The 16165-nt window shown below is 33.2% G+C and overlaps 4 protein-coding genes across 7 annotated transcripts; 2 read left to right on the top strand and 2 right to left on the bottom strand.

Annotated features, from left to right (window-relative positions):
* Positions 1-31: 31 nt before the first annotated feature.
* Rpb10 (DNA-directed RNA polymerases I, II, and III subunit Rpb10) lies at positions 32-765 on the bottom strand. Of its 2 annotated transcripts, none has more exons than XM_066286104.1 (2): positions 619-765; positions 32-559 (listed from the first exon to the last, which is right to left on the bottom strand). In XM_066286104.1, exon 2 carries the CDS (start codon positions 519-521, stop codon positions 318-320), a length of 204 nt encoding a protein of 67 aa, XP_066142201.1. In that variant the 5' UTR covers positions 522-559; positions 619-765; the 3' UTR covers positions 32-317. The 2 variants fall into 2 exon arrangements, with proteins under 2 accessions (XP_066142201.1, XP_066142202.1); XM_066286105.1 differs by having other exon boundaries at positions 32-527; positions 619-758.
* A 1655-nt stretch (positions 766-2420) lies between these two features.
* On the top strand, positions 2421-7176 carry LOC136341276 (NF-X1-type zinc finger protein NFXL1). 3 transcript variants are annotated; one of them, XM_066286078.1, is made up of 12 exons: positions 2421-2711; positions 2793-3035; positions 3095-3234; positions 3311-3623; positions 3775-4037; positions 4243-4473; positions 4715-4846; positions 4907-5118; positions 5401-5657; positions 5932-6074; positions 6348-6578; positions 6671-7176. In XM_066286078.1, exons 2-12 carry the CDS (start codon positions 2813-2815, stop codon positions 7088-7090), a joined length of 2565 nt encoding a protein of 854 aa, XP_066142175.1. In that variant the 5' UTR covers positions 2421-2711; positions 2793-2812; the 3' UTR covers positions 7091-7176. The 3 variants fall into 3 exon arrangements, with proteins under 3 accessions (XP_066142175.1, XP_066142173.1, XP_066142174.1); XM_066286076.1 differs by having other exon boundaries at positions 2423-2711; positions 2768-3035; XM_066286077.1 differs by lacking the exon at positions 2421-2711 and having other exon boundaries at positions 2721-3035.
* Positions 7177-7720: 544 nt separating this feature from the next.
* LOC136341281 (uncharacterized) lies at positions 7721-10475 on the top strand. The gene is made up of 6 exons (XM_066286084.1): positions 7721-7866; positions 7922-8036; positions 8100-8267; positions 8341-8641; positions 8708-9089; positions 9364-10475. The coding sequence occupies exons 1-6, from the start codon at positions 7807-7809 to the stop codon at positions 9658-9660; spliced, it is 1323 nt and encodes a 440-aa protein (XP_066142181.1). The 5' UTR covers positions 7721-7806; the 3' UTR covers positions 9661-10475.
* Sumo (Small ubiquitin like modifier) lies at positions 9737-11524 on the bottom strand. Its single transcript, XM_066286103.1, has 3 exons — positions 11385-11524; positions 11175-11294; positions 9737-10145 (listed from the first exon to the last, which is right to left on the bottom strand). The coding sequence occupies exons 1-3, from the start codon at positions 11400-11402 to the stop codon at positions 10008-10010; spliced, it is 276 nt and encodes a 91-aa protein (XP_066142200.1). The 5' UTR covers positions 11403-11524; the 3' UTR covers positions 9737-10007.
* Positions 11525-16165: the final 4641 nt, after the last annotated feature.

The following is a 16165-nucleotide window of genomic DNA, read 5'->3' as shown; positions in this document are numbered from 1 at the left end:
ACTTCTATGCAAATAGAAAACTCAAGGCAACTAAATTATAAGATTGAGGACAACCCTCTATTAAAATATTAAAGCATGAGAGACCTCACATAACAATAGGGCTGTATTAGCTAACCCAATTCACTATAATACAATATAGACACTATTTATAATACATTACTTTAATATAAAAATGGGACAAAATTTTATTCTATTTCTTTTCAAATAGATAAGTTGTGGGTAATTACATTATCATTAAGAGTCCAAGACTCGAGTAAATCTCCAATCTATAGATACACTTTCAATTACATGAACTAAATAAGCATAATTAAAACACTTTATTTTTCAAGAGGAGCGTAATTGAGTAATTTCTCAATCAAGTCTACATGTCCAAGTAGCATTCTGCGGCAGCAGTATCTTTTAAGTCCCAGAGCATCGAGAGCATCACCTTCTGTGTATTCAGCTTGCAACAACCCCAAATAGGCTTCCCATTTGTTGCCAATAACTTTACCACAAGTGAAGCAGCGGATTGGAATAATCATTGTTGCCTTTAGAAACGTAAAAAGCCTTATAAAAATAGCTGTGGGAGTAGATTGATTGAGAATTAAGGGTTTTTAAAATATCGTTCTCGAAACTTACGACTGCTATTTAGAAACAGATCCTTGACTATTTGATGTTAGCGTAGATTACAAAAACCGATAATTCTAAGTTTCAATCTCCAATTTGCTTTTTATATTCCTCCTCCAAATTCTTGAACATTCATTTCTACTTTCTTTAATTTTTAGGTTAGGGAGAGCAGTCATCTTTCTCCTTTTGTAATCCATGCTGCCCTCTGGCAATAGAAGTTAAAGGTATCAAGGATAATAACCGACTCCGGTATCCGTCAGGTTTGCATCACTTCGCGCCGCGATGGCGCTCGGTTATCTTGACCTTAATAAATTATCCGTATGCGCCCGATGGAGGATAAGGGCTTAATTAAAAGCCCACCGACGCCTCTTTGGATTGTTTCTTACCTGCTGTAAGAAAAAATTATGCGGGATGTCCCATTAGCAATTTACCCCCTATATAATTTGTTTATTTTTGACATTACAAGAAAAGTTCTTAGAACTTAAAGATGGCCTATTACCCCACGCTGCATCCTCCGCCTCCCGCACGTGACTACCCTTAATTTAAATGGAATCTCCCTATTTTTGGTCACTTTTGGATTTCTTATTTAATTTTAAAATCAATTTATATAAGGTATTTTATTTTTCAAATTTACCGTTTTTGAGTTATTTCGGAAATTTAAAAATTTTGACAGATGTAATATCCTAGAGAAATCGGTGTTCCCTGATCGCTTCGAATTTCAAGATAGGCATTTTAGGAGTAAAAGAGGACCTAATAAGCTACGTTTTTATGTAATTGATTTTGAGAAAAGGTCTTTCATAACTCTCAAAATACGTTTTCGAATTTTCATTATTTCAAAGGTCAATAACTTGTTTATTTCCGATGGAATCATCAATTTTCACGACAACATCATGCTCAGAATTGAGTTTACAACATAGAGGCCATGTTTTAACGTACACTTGACGCTTGAACAAACAACCCCCTAAGAAGAAGCGCTACAACCCCTCCAATTTAAATAGAGAAGGATTACGAGACTCCTAGTTTTAAGAGCTTTGGAATCCACATTGCAAGAGGATATAATAAAAGTAATTTTGACGAGTCCTTTTTGCAAAAATTAAAATTTTATTTATAACCAAATTGATCAAATTCAGAAGCAATAAATAGATGATCTACAAACAAAATCTGATTTTTTTCCAAGTGAATTTAACGATGACAAACAAAATTTAAATTTGTGTTTAAACGACTCGTCAAATAATCTTTTGTCGTAGCCTGTTGTAAAGAGGATTCCAAGACTTTTAAAATTAGATGTCACATGACATTTCTTTCATATGCAAATTGGAGGGCCTATAGTGCCCCCTTCTTAGAACGTTTTATGGACAGGCGTTAAGTATACGTCAAACTTGTCCGTAAAAAAATAATCAATTGACGTGCTTTGGAAAATTTCTCTAAACACAGTAGCATAAGAAATTTCCGGGGTGGCTCCTTTCATTGAAACATTATGTATATTTTTAAATTGAAACTTATTAAATTTAAAAGAATATGGGATGCTAGTTATTTTATTTTCTAGAGCGAAACATATTAAAATTCAAATATGGAAAATTTCTTGATGTTATGATGAATAAAAAATTATGAGTTACCAGCTGAAAAGTCAAAAGGGGGCTCCACTTAGGATGTTGAAAATAATGCGTAATTAAAATCGTTAAGGGTGGATTGAAGAAGACATTTTTAATATTGAAGAAAACTGGGCACATGCGCAATGGCATGAAGCAAATGATATAATATCTAAGTTTTTAGCTTCGAACTCAGAATAGATTACAATTTTTACAATAACTCACTCATGGAATCTGCTCATGAGAATTCCGCCATATTCAATAAATATAAAAATAGTCCGCCATATTTAAGACTAAATAGTTATTTGACTGAACGTTGTTAACGGGACAAGAGACCTTCCGAACACTGAAAAAACAACCAAAATATATTTATTAAAGAATTAAAATTTAAAGAGAGTCCAATAAGAGATATTAATTCTCGTTTTTAATTCAGACGTTTTCGTAGATCTTGGTTTATATGATTCTATAATGTAGCAGGTTAAACTTCCTCTGTCGATGATGTATGAAGCTATTGACGTAAGTACTTACGATAAACACCGACTTCATTTAATTAATTAAATTAATAACCTTAGCAATTGCTTACTTAATTCCCCAAAGAAGCTCTGGTACTTTCAACAATGAGTTCAAACAAACCAAAATCGAATCCATGGTACCCTTGCACTCCTGCATCAAAATCAAAAAAGCCCCTAGACCTCGGCAAACTTGAGTCAAGTCCATATGCTGCTGGACCATTAAAATTTAAAGAAGCCCAGGCTAAATTACAGAATGCAGTACAAAAACACATAAAAGATGGTGATTCTTCTTCCGAGGAAGAAGATGTAAAATCATCTGATCTTTTAGGTAAGTTTTTACTTATTTGATTAACTGACTTAAAGGCAAACTTTTTCATTTTAATGCAGACAATATCCTTCAGCAGTATCGAAACACTGGGGGAACAAGTGATCAAGCCCTACGAACTCAAACTTTTATTCAAGAATCATTCCTTTCAGGTGGAAACACTTGCCTAATTTGTATTTCTCGGATTAAAAGGGAAGATAGGGTGTGTACCTCATTTATATTTTTAGTTCTCATTTCTGGGTTCTAACGACCTAAACACAACTTTTTTTTATAAAAAGATATGGAGTTGCCAGAGTTGTTTTGGAGCATTCCACTTGGATTGCATTCAACGGTGGTCTAAGGATACAGTAATGCAGCAAAAACAGAGAATTGAGGACCAAACTGAGCTTAAAAAGAGAGTGTGTTGGTGTTGTCCCAAGTGTAGAGCTGAATATTCTCCTGATCAGTATCCCACAAAATATATTTGCTTTTGTGGAAAACTTGAAGATCCCAAATTCCAACCATTCCTGGTGGCTCATTCTTGTGGGGAAATTTGCAGGAAAGAATTGTTGCCAGTTTGTGGACATAAATGTCTTTTGTTATGTCATCCAGGTAAGTAAGAATCAAATTATTTCACTTAAATTTTTTTTCACACTTGGTTTAATTTTCTTTAAAAAAAATTACCATTTTTATTCACTTTTTGATATTTACTTTAATGAATATACTGTATAAATGAAGTTCAGGTTAGTTTCTTTTCTTTTAGGTCCTTGTGCACCTTGCCCAGTTACTGTGAATGTGCCTTGTTTTTGTGGTTCTCAACCACCCTCTACAAAAAGGTGTTGCAATAGAGGCTGGTCTTGTGGTAATCGCTGTGGCAGAACATTGAGTTGTGAAAAGCACAATTGCAGTGATGAGTGTCATTCTGGTGATTGCAAGCCCTGTTCCAAAAAGAGCATTCAAAAATGTATGTGTGGAAGTCAGCAGAAGTTGAGGGATTGTTCATCACCATTTTGGCAATGTGAGAAGGTGAGTGCAATTTTTGCACATTTTCTAAAGAAATGATCTTGTAATTGTTTCTCTTTTGATGCTAGAAGATTAATCCCATTTATAAATAATGTAATAATAATATATAAAAATTAAACCATAAAAAGGAGCATCTATGAATCTTCCTCCTTTTTTAAAAATCTGTTTTAACAATACATTATTTTACTTACAGTATGTTGTTATATAGGTCTGTGGCAAACTCTTGGATTGTGGAAAAGATATGTGTCAAGAAATTTGTCATGCAGGTGTATGTGATTCTTGCCCTTTAAGCAAACCACGTTCTTGTCCTTGTGGAAAAACCAATTATTTATTGCCTTGCACTGAAGAGACACCTACATGCGGATCCACTTGTGACAAACTTTTAGAATGTGGACTACATACTTGCAATTACAGATGTCATAAGGATAAATGTGGATTGGTAGGTAAAGCTTCAAGACATTTCACGCTCATAAGAAACCCTTTCTACCACGCATGTGCGTATATAATACGTTAAGATACAATTTTCATTAGATTGCACATTTATGCACAAATCTAAACTTCAAAAACGAAAAATGAACCAATGAATTGAGAATGTATGCAATGCATGAGTGCGCCAATGGCTTTACGAAACGTGTAGTTTATATTATTTTTTCATCGACAATAATTTCACGATCTTTCAGTGTTTAGAAATTGTCACAAAATCTTGCCGTTGCGGTCAGCATTTCAAAGAAATACAGTGTTGCAAACAGTATTTATGCGACACCAAATGTAAGAAAATGAAAGACTGTAATAAGCATCCTTGTAATAGAAAGGTAAGTATTTATTTCGCGTTGAATCACACTATTCATGTGTAGTTTTTAATGATGGTTTAGTGTTGTGATGGAAATTGTCCTCCCTGCGAAAAACCCTGCGGGAATTCCCTTCAGTGCAGCAACCATAAATGTCCATCAGTGTGTCACCGCGGGCCTTGTTATCCTTGTCAGCAAACTAAAGAAATATCTTGTCGTTGCGGGGAAACAAAATTGACTGTTCCTTGTGGCAGGAAGCAGAGGGTTAGACCGCCCAAATGTTCAAAGTTGTGTATGCAAGTATCTACCAATTGTTTCCTATATATCCACCTTTTTTTGTACTTCTTTAATTTTAATTTATATTTGCACGCGGTAAAGTCTACTTTTCGCGCATATTTGGATGCGGAAAAGAGTTGTAATCAGGTGTTACTGGTCCACACTAGTGCAGGAAAATATCATTGACATTTACATTCCTGTACTAATTACTTGAAAGTGACAGTGATATTTATTCATTAGTTGGTAATTTGTTAGTTTCATACTAAATATTGTATTTATATTTTTATTTATTAATCTTTTAGGATACCTCCAGATTGCCACCATGAGAAACGCGATCAACATCGTTGTCATTTTGGGGACTGTCCTGCATGCAAGCAAATTTGCAATAAGACTCGGTCAATTTGCGGTCATCTTTGTCCAGCAAAATGTCATTCCGCTGTTCTCGTTAAAGTCGAGACTCAAAAAGCCACTATGCCTTGGGAACAGAGTGCACCTCAATTGGAAAAACGCGATCAACCCTGTCCACCTTGTCTAGTTCCTGTCCCTGTCACCTGTGTTGGTAAGATGAATTGTTCACTCTGTGTGGCCCACTGTTATCACAAGATTCGATAGTAACTTCTAAATTATTGTAGATATTTATTTCAGACCAGAATTGTTTTATATTGGAACACTTGGGTTATGTTTTACATTTTTAATGTTTGTAGAAAACTTGAAAAACCCACTACGAGGTAGAATACTACATCCTATAGTATAGTATTTTGCCCTGCTAGCGAAAATGCCGTATTCGCAAAAATATTTTATGAAGTCATTGTCACTATATTGTTCTTCCGCAGGTGGCCACGAAACAGCGGATTGGCCGTGTCACCTTCCAAAACCATCATCTTGTGGAAGACCCTGTGGACGACTCTTGTCGTGCACCAACCACTCGTGTTCTTTGCTTTGTCATACTGTTGAGGGTGCGCCTAACGCTTTAGAGGTATATAAAACATGTATTTTATTAAATAAAATAATGTGCCAAAACCTTAGTTTAGCAGGGTGAACGAAAATCGTTCTGATGGTACTTCAAACATCAATATAGAATAAATTTATAATTTTAATATATAACTGGGAAATATGCTTCATGACTAATAGACATATGATACTACTAACTTGTACTTACTACATTATATTTATATTGAAATGCCATAGTGAACGGTAACCTATGTAAAACACCCGTAAGCACTAAACATAAATAGTTATTTCTGTATAGGCGGGGGAAAATTGTGAAAAATGTGAAAATCCATGTACTAAACCCCGCCCCGAGGGTTGCACTCACGAGTGCCTAAAGCCTTGTCATCCTGGCAGCTGCCCTTGTTGCAAACAAATGTTACGAATAAAATGCCATTGTGGCCTTACTCAACCATATGTGCCTTGCGGCGACTGGCTAGACAAAGAAAAACGAGAGGAGCTGCAAAGCTGCGGAAATCAGTGTCCCAAAAATGTAAGTAGATATATCAAAATATATATATATATATATATATATATATATATATATATATATATATATTTTTTTCTAATTTTCCACAATCGTAGTATATTTGCGGCCACCGATGCAAATCTAATTGTCATTCTGGAGACTGTCCCAATCCCGAGCTATGCAAGAAAAAGATGAAATTAACGTGTAAATGCCGGCGTCTAAAGAGAGAATTCCAATGCGAAACAATACGAAAGGGTTTAGCTATAGTAAAGTGTGATGAAGTATGTTTGCAAAAACAAGCAGAAGATAAGAAAAAAAAGGACATAGAGGACGAGATAAGAAAGAAAGAAGAAGATTTAAAAAATCAGAAGGAATTGGAAATGTACCAGAAAAAGTTTGCGGGTAAAAAGAAGAATAGAGAAAAGAAAATCCAAGCTGATGAAGATGATGGCGGTTTTATTAGGAAGTACTGGGTGGCTTTGCTTTCGCTGTTTGTAATAGTTATGTCCCTCGTAGTTTATCAAGCCTTGAGGTGATTGTGGGTATTAAGGCATATAATAAGTATACGATTTAGTTACAGTAATTTGGTTATGACGAAATATAAAAATTCATTGAACGTAAATTGATTTTTATTTATAAAAGCAATCGGTTCCATGATGAATAGGCGTCAAGTTTGCTAAATTTCAATCGCTATTTCGCTATAAGACGCTTATTGCATCAAGAGCTGCGTTCGTTTAATATGAAAAAATTGAAAATATACTACTAAAAAATTATATTGCGCGGCAAAACCATGGAATAAATTCGTTTATCGCTCAGGCAGTGATTTTTGATAAAATGGTCAGATAGGTGTTACTTTAGTTTTTAATGAGCATATTTTTAAGAAAGAAAATGTACAGGGTGCACCAAAAATTAGTTATATGTCATCTACAAAATCCCTGTTACTCCCAACTAAACACATTCTATTTTTCTTTGTATTATAAAAAATGTAAAAATATCACGTCGAAAAGGCAAGAAAATAACAATTTGACAATGCAAAAATGTAGAAAATCCTAATTTTTTGAAAAATATGGCAATTACTTTATGAACAAATAACTTGATAAGCTCTAAAACATACTTCGACATGCTTTGAGATAAGATAAAACTCAACTAACTAGCAAGAGGTCATCAAACAACCAATATTAAAATATTATCGTAATAAAACATGTAAACCCACATACAAGCAAATCTCAAAAATCGAATATTTACTCTTACCATGGGTGGAAACGAATTACTACAGCCGGGGATTGAATTGTCCGAGTTAAAATTTGATGGAGTAAGTTACCTTTTAAAAATTGTAGCAAATAATAATAGAGAATATTGATTTTAAGTTTCTGGATTGGTTTATTAGTATAACTGACCCGAGAATACATTGGAAATATGAACCGACCTATGTTATTGCGCAAATTGCATTTTTATTTGGAGGTTTGGTCACTTTCATTCATGGTCAGTAAAAAAACTAAATATCTATCTATTTTTGTTTTGAGGCAATTTCTATTTTTTCCACAGCCATTCTGAGAGGCGGAAGACTTCCGTGGCTATGGCTTGGAATAATCCTTCATGGAGTATTCCTGGAAATTATGTGCTATATCGTTCCCGACGTAGACAATTTCTGGCACTCTCAAACACCAATAGTATTCCTTGGCGGAAGGCTTCCCTTACACATAATTTTATTATGTAAGTAAGAAGACTTCGTCAACAAAATAAGTGAAGAAAACAGTGAAAACAACCTCTATGATTATCATTTCAGATGTATGTTTCATATATAACTCGTCTATAGCAGTGGCAAAAATGCATCTACCTAAATGGTCAGAACCATTTGCTGTAGGTTTAGGGTCGGTCCTTGTCGATATTCCCTACGATATAGTGAGCATCAAATTTGTCCACTGGTTCTGGCATGACACTGACCCCAATATATACGACAGACACTACTGGGTTCCGTGGAATTCTTACTATTTCCACTCTACGTTTGCAGCCAGTTTCACTTTTTGGTTCCACTTCCTTAAAAGACAATTCTGTGATAGCGAGGGAAAATGGATCAATAGTAAAAGGTATGACCTAAGTTTCACCTCGAAGATAAATATGGTGCTAAATATTAATATAAACTACTGTTTTAGTTTCTTTCGGGAACTCATAACTACCATAATGGCTGGATTTCTAGGGCCGGTCGGAGGGGTTCTACTTTTCCTTCCCATCTACCATCCTCTACATGATATCTTAAAAATCCACTCTGAAGTCACTTACTTTATACTTTTCACAATTTTCTTGATCCTAATTTGGAGCGGTGATCGAACGCCAAAATCCAGCAATTTCTTGGCATCGATCCAGGTGAAGACACACTGGACCACATTTTTGTTAATATCACACCTTGTTCTACATTACGCGTCATTCCTAGCAATGCCAATTTTCTTTAACCCTGAAGATGAAATTGTTACGGGGATTAAAGAGACAATAGGTCCTTGTAACGAATATGTGCCGGTTCAAACTGTTTCGGGAATGGTAAGTTGAAAATGTTGCTATAGTTTAAAAACTATGAAAAGGTTCACTTCATGAGTTTTGCATTAATCACTTGGAAACTCATTCGCCGCTAAACTACCACTTTTCATATTGACCTATTAGATTTACCTCAGCTGTTTTGTACCGATTTGCGGCCGGTAAATGGAACATCATATAAGGTGATATTATAATTATTAATAGCCTCTGCAGGCTACTATTATTATTAAGGATCTGTTGCATTTTCTATACAGATCGAAGAAAACCATTTAATTTTCAGGTTCTGCAGAAAAGGAAATATTTATGTGCTACAGACTATGACGAAAAGTATTTTGATTTCCATTGTTTGCCAAATAAAAAGGCACCGAATGCTGGAGCATCATGGTACACTGCATGTGGAACGCCTTTTGAAAACAGGGCGGAATATATCGCGATTATTTCGCTAATATGTTTCTTAGCATTTAGCGTATACTACAACGCTCATTTCCGGTCCTATGGAGATGAAGTCTTTACGTTTAAAGAAAAACTAATTGTTGGTAAAGGCAAGAAAAGTACTAAACAGAAAAAGTTAGAATGATACTGAAATAAAGATGATATTGACTAAGAAAATCAAAGAAGTTCCATTTACTAAAACCTACAAGCAAAAAAAAAGGTTTAAGAAATGTTTTTTTATTTATTTTCTATGATTTTAAATTTAATACAAAAAAGAATCAGACCTATCTTAAAAAACCTAAAACTTCTTACTGAATATGTCCCATGCTTTGGGGGCTGTTTTATGCAAAACGAAAATAAGAAAATGTCTTAGTCTATTTTACATACATCTATTTTAATTTATCTTCAAAGGATTTATTTTAAATTGTCACATAAGGTTATTTAACTATTTAAAATAAATTCTTAGATCCACCAAACAAAAGAAATTAAAATTTAGGGCGAGTCTCCTCCCGTTTGCTGCTGGTAGACTTCGATAGTATCGCCTTCTTCCATGTCAAGGGTGGTTGGAGTATCGGTCTCATTTATCGGATTCCCATCAAAGCGGAACCGCACCACTTGTGTGCTAATACCCTGAAGAAGTGACAAAATTATAAAAGATATGCAAGAGCTAAACGAGGGATGGTAAATTTTTTATAAATAATCATTGCCCATTCAGTAAATTACCTCAAAAGTATTTATCCAAAACTTATACTAAATTATTTATAATAATACTAAAAAAATCACATTATACTAACTTTTCAGACAGTCTTTAATGGTGAATATATACAGCCCTTAACACATAATGCATAAGAACTACATATCCAGCACAATTTGTACACCACACTTCAATGATGGTATACATGATAAACATGGAATAAGACAGATGGAAACAACTGGATATATTACAAAACATTATTTTAACTTTTCTACTTATTTCTAAGCAATCCAATATTTTTTGTTCTTCATTTTTAATTTTTAGACTCTTTGATGCAATGGAATCTTCATATCTATGATATGTTACATTAAATCAAGTAACGATAACGATAAAGATACAAAACTTAAGAACAGTGTTTCAAAGACACAAACATACAATAACGGCTCAATTTCTGGCATGTATGCACACCACAGGTGATAAATATTAAAAAATACTATTCAGACTGAAAACAAAATGAACAATAAGTAGTGAACTCTAAAAGTTGGGCCTTGAGTAAGTTATTTGCTATATACCACAAACATCGAAATGACAATTGGTAACAGATGAATTTATTGAAGACATACTCCTGCTACTTCAATACTCACTTAAAGTCCTTTTTTAATAATTACCCTTCACTTAATATAGTATTTGTCCCCCCTTCCAAGCCGATTCTTTCCCAAATAAACAGTAACAACATTAAACTAAACTAAAAATGTTAGGTTATGATATGTGAGCATCATATTGCTGTAAAGGTAACGGCCCCTACAGCAAAACAGGGTTTGAATTTGGAAAATATATTGCTTTGAATAAGAACCAGAACAATGAAGAATTAATTGAAAATTGGCTTTTTAAATAAATACGATCGAAAGGGCTGGGATAAGTGATAAAGTCATGCTTTCTAACGTGAAGTATACAAAAATGCTTACTGCTCGTTCACAATATGCAGTCATGAGCTTCCTAAGCGGCGTATGCCTTTTGATTTTGAATTGGACAACGGCATTATCTTGGCCCAGCACTTTTAAGTTGATGTGTTCGGCTTCGTTTCCCTAAAACACGAACAAAACGCTGTTGCTCCACACAACTTCCACTTCCGGGATTTATCATTCTATTAAAGGTAGAAAAACCTGTATATTTACCTTCTTTTCATCACCCATTTTAGAACAATTTGTTTAAGAATGAAGATAGAACAATAAGGATATAATAAACAATATTCAATGTCTTTTAAAAGTTGCTTTTTTCACACAAATCCGAAGACGAATTTCGGCTGCACAGAATAATGGCGGGCGGAGAAAGAAGCGGTATACATGGACGTCGGAAGTGAGTATGCTAGTCAGTCAAAACAGTAGACGCTAAATCGATGCGCTACTCAGCTGAAAACTTCACTTCCGCTTCGTTCACTCTACTCCACTTGAATCTTCTGAATTGGGCGGTTGGTGCTCAAAGCACCCCGCATTTATATAGACGGATTGTTGTGAGTAGACACAGGGAACATTTTTTTTTTCGTTAACATTTCTTTAATTCTTTAATGTTATGTGCATAATCGCTCTGAGTAACAAGGGAAAAGTCGAAACAAACGTGCTCATTCTATTAATTCAATATAAAAAAATGACAATACATTTTTTTCAGTTATGTATTTCAATAAAATTTACTTATGCATAAAGTTTCAAAAACTTATTTGAACTGATGATACATTGGGTGTTTAACTTCGAACAAGTCTACAGTTTATTAAGATTGTCCAATGATAAATTGAATTTATACTATTGAGTTTCATTTGATTTTTCCCATGATTTTTGTATCTTATAAAATTTTAGAATTGAATTGAAACTCTGGTAAATACACGAATGAAATTTTGTCTTCTTTTGGACAATTTCGTGTATTCTAAGAAGTATAGTAAAACTTGTTATGTTTATTATAGTTTCGAAACGAAGGCAATATAACGACAAATATTAAAGCAAATAAGCATGTTAATATTGACGCCTATATGTAGCATTGAGTATCGTTAAAGACCGGTTCATGCAATAGTTATAGTGGCGAAAAGAGCATGATACTTTTGATATTTCAGATTAGAAATTAGAACGATTCGCACCGATTAATCCTACTCAAGCTGCCACACAAAAAACAAAATAACCTACTGCCAAATGTCAAAGCTTTGTATTTGTCAGAATTTACTTCTCTCCTTGCAAATTGTAAGGTTAGATTAAGTTCTAATGCTAGGAAAACGAGAGGTTTTTTGGCCCCTGTATAAGAACAGTGGTAAATTTAATAGTTCTTAAATATAATAATAAAGCAGATATTACCACGTTGAAACTCTTCTGTGTAAACAAAACATTTCTGGTACTTATGGATTTGAAACACTCTGGGCGTTTGTTGCCAAAGCCCATTTTGTTTAATAAATTGATAAGACATGTCCAGACTATGTTCCAAAAGATGTGATAATGTATATTTAACTAAAATGTAGTAGCAACGTGGGCATCTTCTGTGATATAAGGTATGCACAAACCAACTCTCATTATTTAACAGAGTTTGTGACTTCAATGCCACATTGTAAGTTGCATTTTGTGGATAACAGAAAAGATATAATGTTATTATAAAACATGTTTTGTTATATAGTCTAGGGCTATCTTTACATAACTTTTAATTGCAATAAATTTCCTTCTTGTCTTTAGATGATTATGATAATAACTTGAAAAAATTAAAGAGTAGAAGCTATTTCAAATTTAGAATTATAAGAGGACGTGACATAAAAAAGGGGTTATCAAAATAAAATAGGAAAACTCATTTTTCTAGTAGCGCTCAAAAAAACTAAATAACAAATATCTTATACTTTTGTTTATAAAAATAAAGAGCCTGATATATTGCAAAAAAATATGATTTATCTTTGAGAGAGAGACATATAATTTCTATCACCTGGAATTCTTGGATTTGTGATATATTATACATATTGTAATATTCTATATAACAATTTTTGCAACTTTAACCTATTGTTACCTTGGAAATAATATACATTTCATTGATGAAGTTTGTCGCATCTGCTGCAGAAAAAGAAGTAAATTGAGAAATAACAAATCTTTAAAATAATTTATTTAAATGGTCCCAGAAGGATTCACTTTCTTAAAACTATCTAACTATGATCGTTTAATGTTTCAAATTATTAATAACCATTTAGTCAACAAGCTATAATGCCTGTTGTGGAGGTTAGATGTCCAGTTACTTCTGGCATAAAAACCTTTACTGAGTAGTAGTAAAAACAAATTAGAGAATATATAGTTGGGTATTACATTTCTTTTGCTACTTACATGAATATAATATTATTTTGTTCCCTGTATGTCAACTTTGCTATATTGAATTTGTCTCTATATGGTCCTATATTTATTGATAGTTGAAGGGCATTTATTAATGAAATTTGTTACAACAAACAACTGTATATGGGGTGTTTGGTAGTCAGTGGAGGAAACTGAACAGGATTGTAAAATAGATCATTCTGAACCAATTCAACCAAATTTAGTCATATGCAAAGTGTTAACATTCTTGAGACATTTAGGATTTTCTATTTTTCAAGTGTTCAGTATAAATGGTATGTTTTTGATGCATTGAAATAAATTGAAATAGTCAACATTATTAAATATGGACATTTTGTCTTTAAGAAAGTTGGAAGTGCACATTCCATAACAATTTATCTCAAATTACTATGATCTACATGAAATAATCAGCTTATTGTACGTGAACGTCACATGAGGATCAAAATAACTAATTAGAAAATCGAAAAAACAAAATAGTTTGCGCCCTAATAATCCAAATTATTATAAAACTTCCTTGTTAAGGAGTATCTGCCAGAAATAATAATATTTATCTATGTCTAATTATAATGGATTGGCAGGAATGGTCCTATTTTATGGCCTCCTAGATCTCCCAATTTGACACCGTTGGATTTCTTTGTGTGGGGGCATATGAAAGAACTAATGTATCAAATAGAAATTCAGAATTGGGGTCATCTTATTACTATAATTTTTCAAGCAAATGAAACAGTTAAAAATGAAATGCGAGTTGGTACCACAACTCACATTAGAATTAGAACTCTCAAATACATTCAAAACAACAGCTTATAGTTTGAACATAAATGTTAAAAGTTTGTAGATTCGTTGGCAGTTATGATATTTTGATTGATATTTATTTTACCTAATACAGCATTTGATTTAACAATACTCTATTATTATTTTATTCTAGTGGTATGTCTTGAGATTAGTAACAGTTTATATATAACTAAGTTTGGTAAAATCGATGCAGAATGACATTTGCAGTTTGCAATCCTGCTCAGTTTCCTCAACCGACTACCAAACACCCTGTATATATATGTATATATAATTTAAAGATTTTTTTGGTCACGTAGACTGCAAAGATTCTTGAGCACCTGATATCATAATAAAAGCTGTATTTTAAAGTAATATTTTAAAAGTAAAAAACGTACAAAAGCGAATCCACGAAAACGTAGACGCAAAACACGTCATGTATGTGAAATTTTCTATTCAGAAAACCTCTAGACCTTTAAAAAAGATAATTAAAGAATACCGAAATTAATATCAAAAGCCAAATACCACATCAAATCAGATCTTAATTTTTACTGCAAGATGAACCGACTCCAACTTTATGCCAGATTTCCAATCACGTTGTTCCCTTGGACCTGCCAAAACTTACGTGTAGATCGGCCCCGATCTTTCCCTATGTCAGTTACACGACATCCTCTTTCACTCACTAAATATCAGCTATACTAACGACTTATCTCAGTAGCATGTGAAACGAAATAACACCCAATTATTAAATCATTTCGTATTAAGGACCTTCTCGTCCCCACGTTAACATTCAACTGAATCATCTAAGAAGTAATATTGGTTCAAAACATCAAAAAAATTTACAGTCCGCCTTTTACAAAGGTACAACTCAGGTCGTACGATAAAGAACGAGCGATATGCGACACGAAATAATATAGTCACTGACAAAAGTATTTGCACAGCCGAAAAAAAATTTGGTTCAGCGTAATTTTCGACTGGTTTTGTTCAAATTTTGTATAATGAAAATTCAAAATTAAACCCAGATTACGTGTTCGAGCAACTTTTGATAATCACATTTTTGGAGTGCTTTTCGGGGTCTTAAAAAAAACTCTCTTATAGAAAAACTTCTTGTGCGGTGGAAATTTTTTCTTATCGTTTGAATAATCTTGTAAAGGGTATTTTTCTACATATATCCTGACAATTTGATTATACTGGAACCACAAATAAGGGAGTTGCAGCTTTTTAACATAGTCAAAAATATCTACATTCCACCATTTTGCGTGAAAACCGTCATTTTTTGGCGATTTTAAAAGGTTGCGACTCCCTTGTTTGTGGTTCGACATTGATAACATTTTCAGGTTATATGTGGAAAAATCCTCTACAAGATTACAAAGATGACATTGAAAATTTTGCACCACACAAGAAGTTTCCAAAACAGAATTTTTTTAAGACCCTTAAAAGCACTCTAAAAGTTAAATTTCCAAAAGTTGCTCAAACGCGTAAATTGAGTTCAGGTTTGAATTTTCATTATTCAAAATTTGAACAAAATCAGTTAAAAATTACGATTTACAGAATTTTTTTCGACTGCACGAATATTTTTTTTTTGTGCGACTGTATGTACATATTAATTTGAATTTTAATATTCCTAAATATTGGAGATATGGAAAATTAATTTGTTACACCCATACTTTGAAGCCCACTGTATTTGTATATTATACAGTGTGGAACAATTGCCTCGAAAATAGCCTAAATTAGAGAGAACTTTTTTTAATTACATTGGATCCTATCAATTTTGATTGAAACAATGATACAAAAAATGCTATGATAATACCGAAAAAATATTCGATTAGCGAAAATATATTAGTAAAATG

This window comes from Euwallacea fornicatus, chromosome 9, assembly GCF_040115645.1.
Source record: "Euwallacea fornicatus isolate EFF26 chromosome 9, ASM4011564v1, whole genome shotgun sequence".
In the NCBI taxonomy this organism is placed as follows: domain Eukaryota; kingdom Metazoa; phylum Arthropoda; class Insecta; order Coleoptera; family Curculionidae; genus Euwallacea; species Euwallacea fornicatus.
This window is presented reverse-complemented; position numbering and strand designations above follow the sequence as displayed.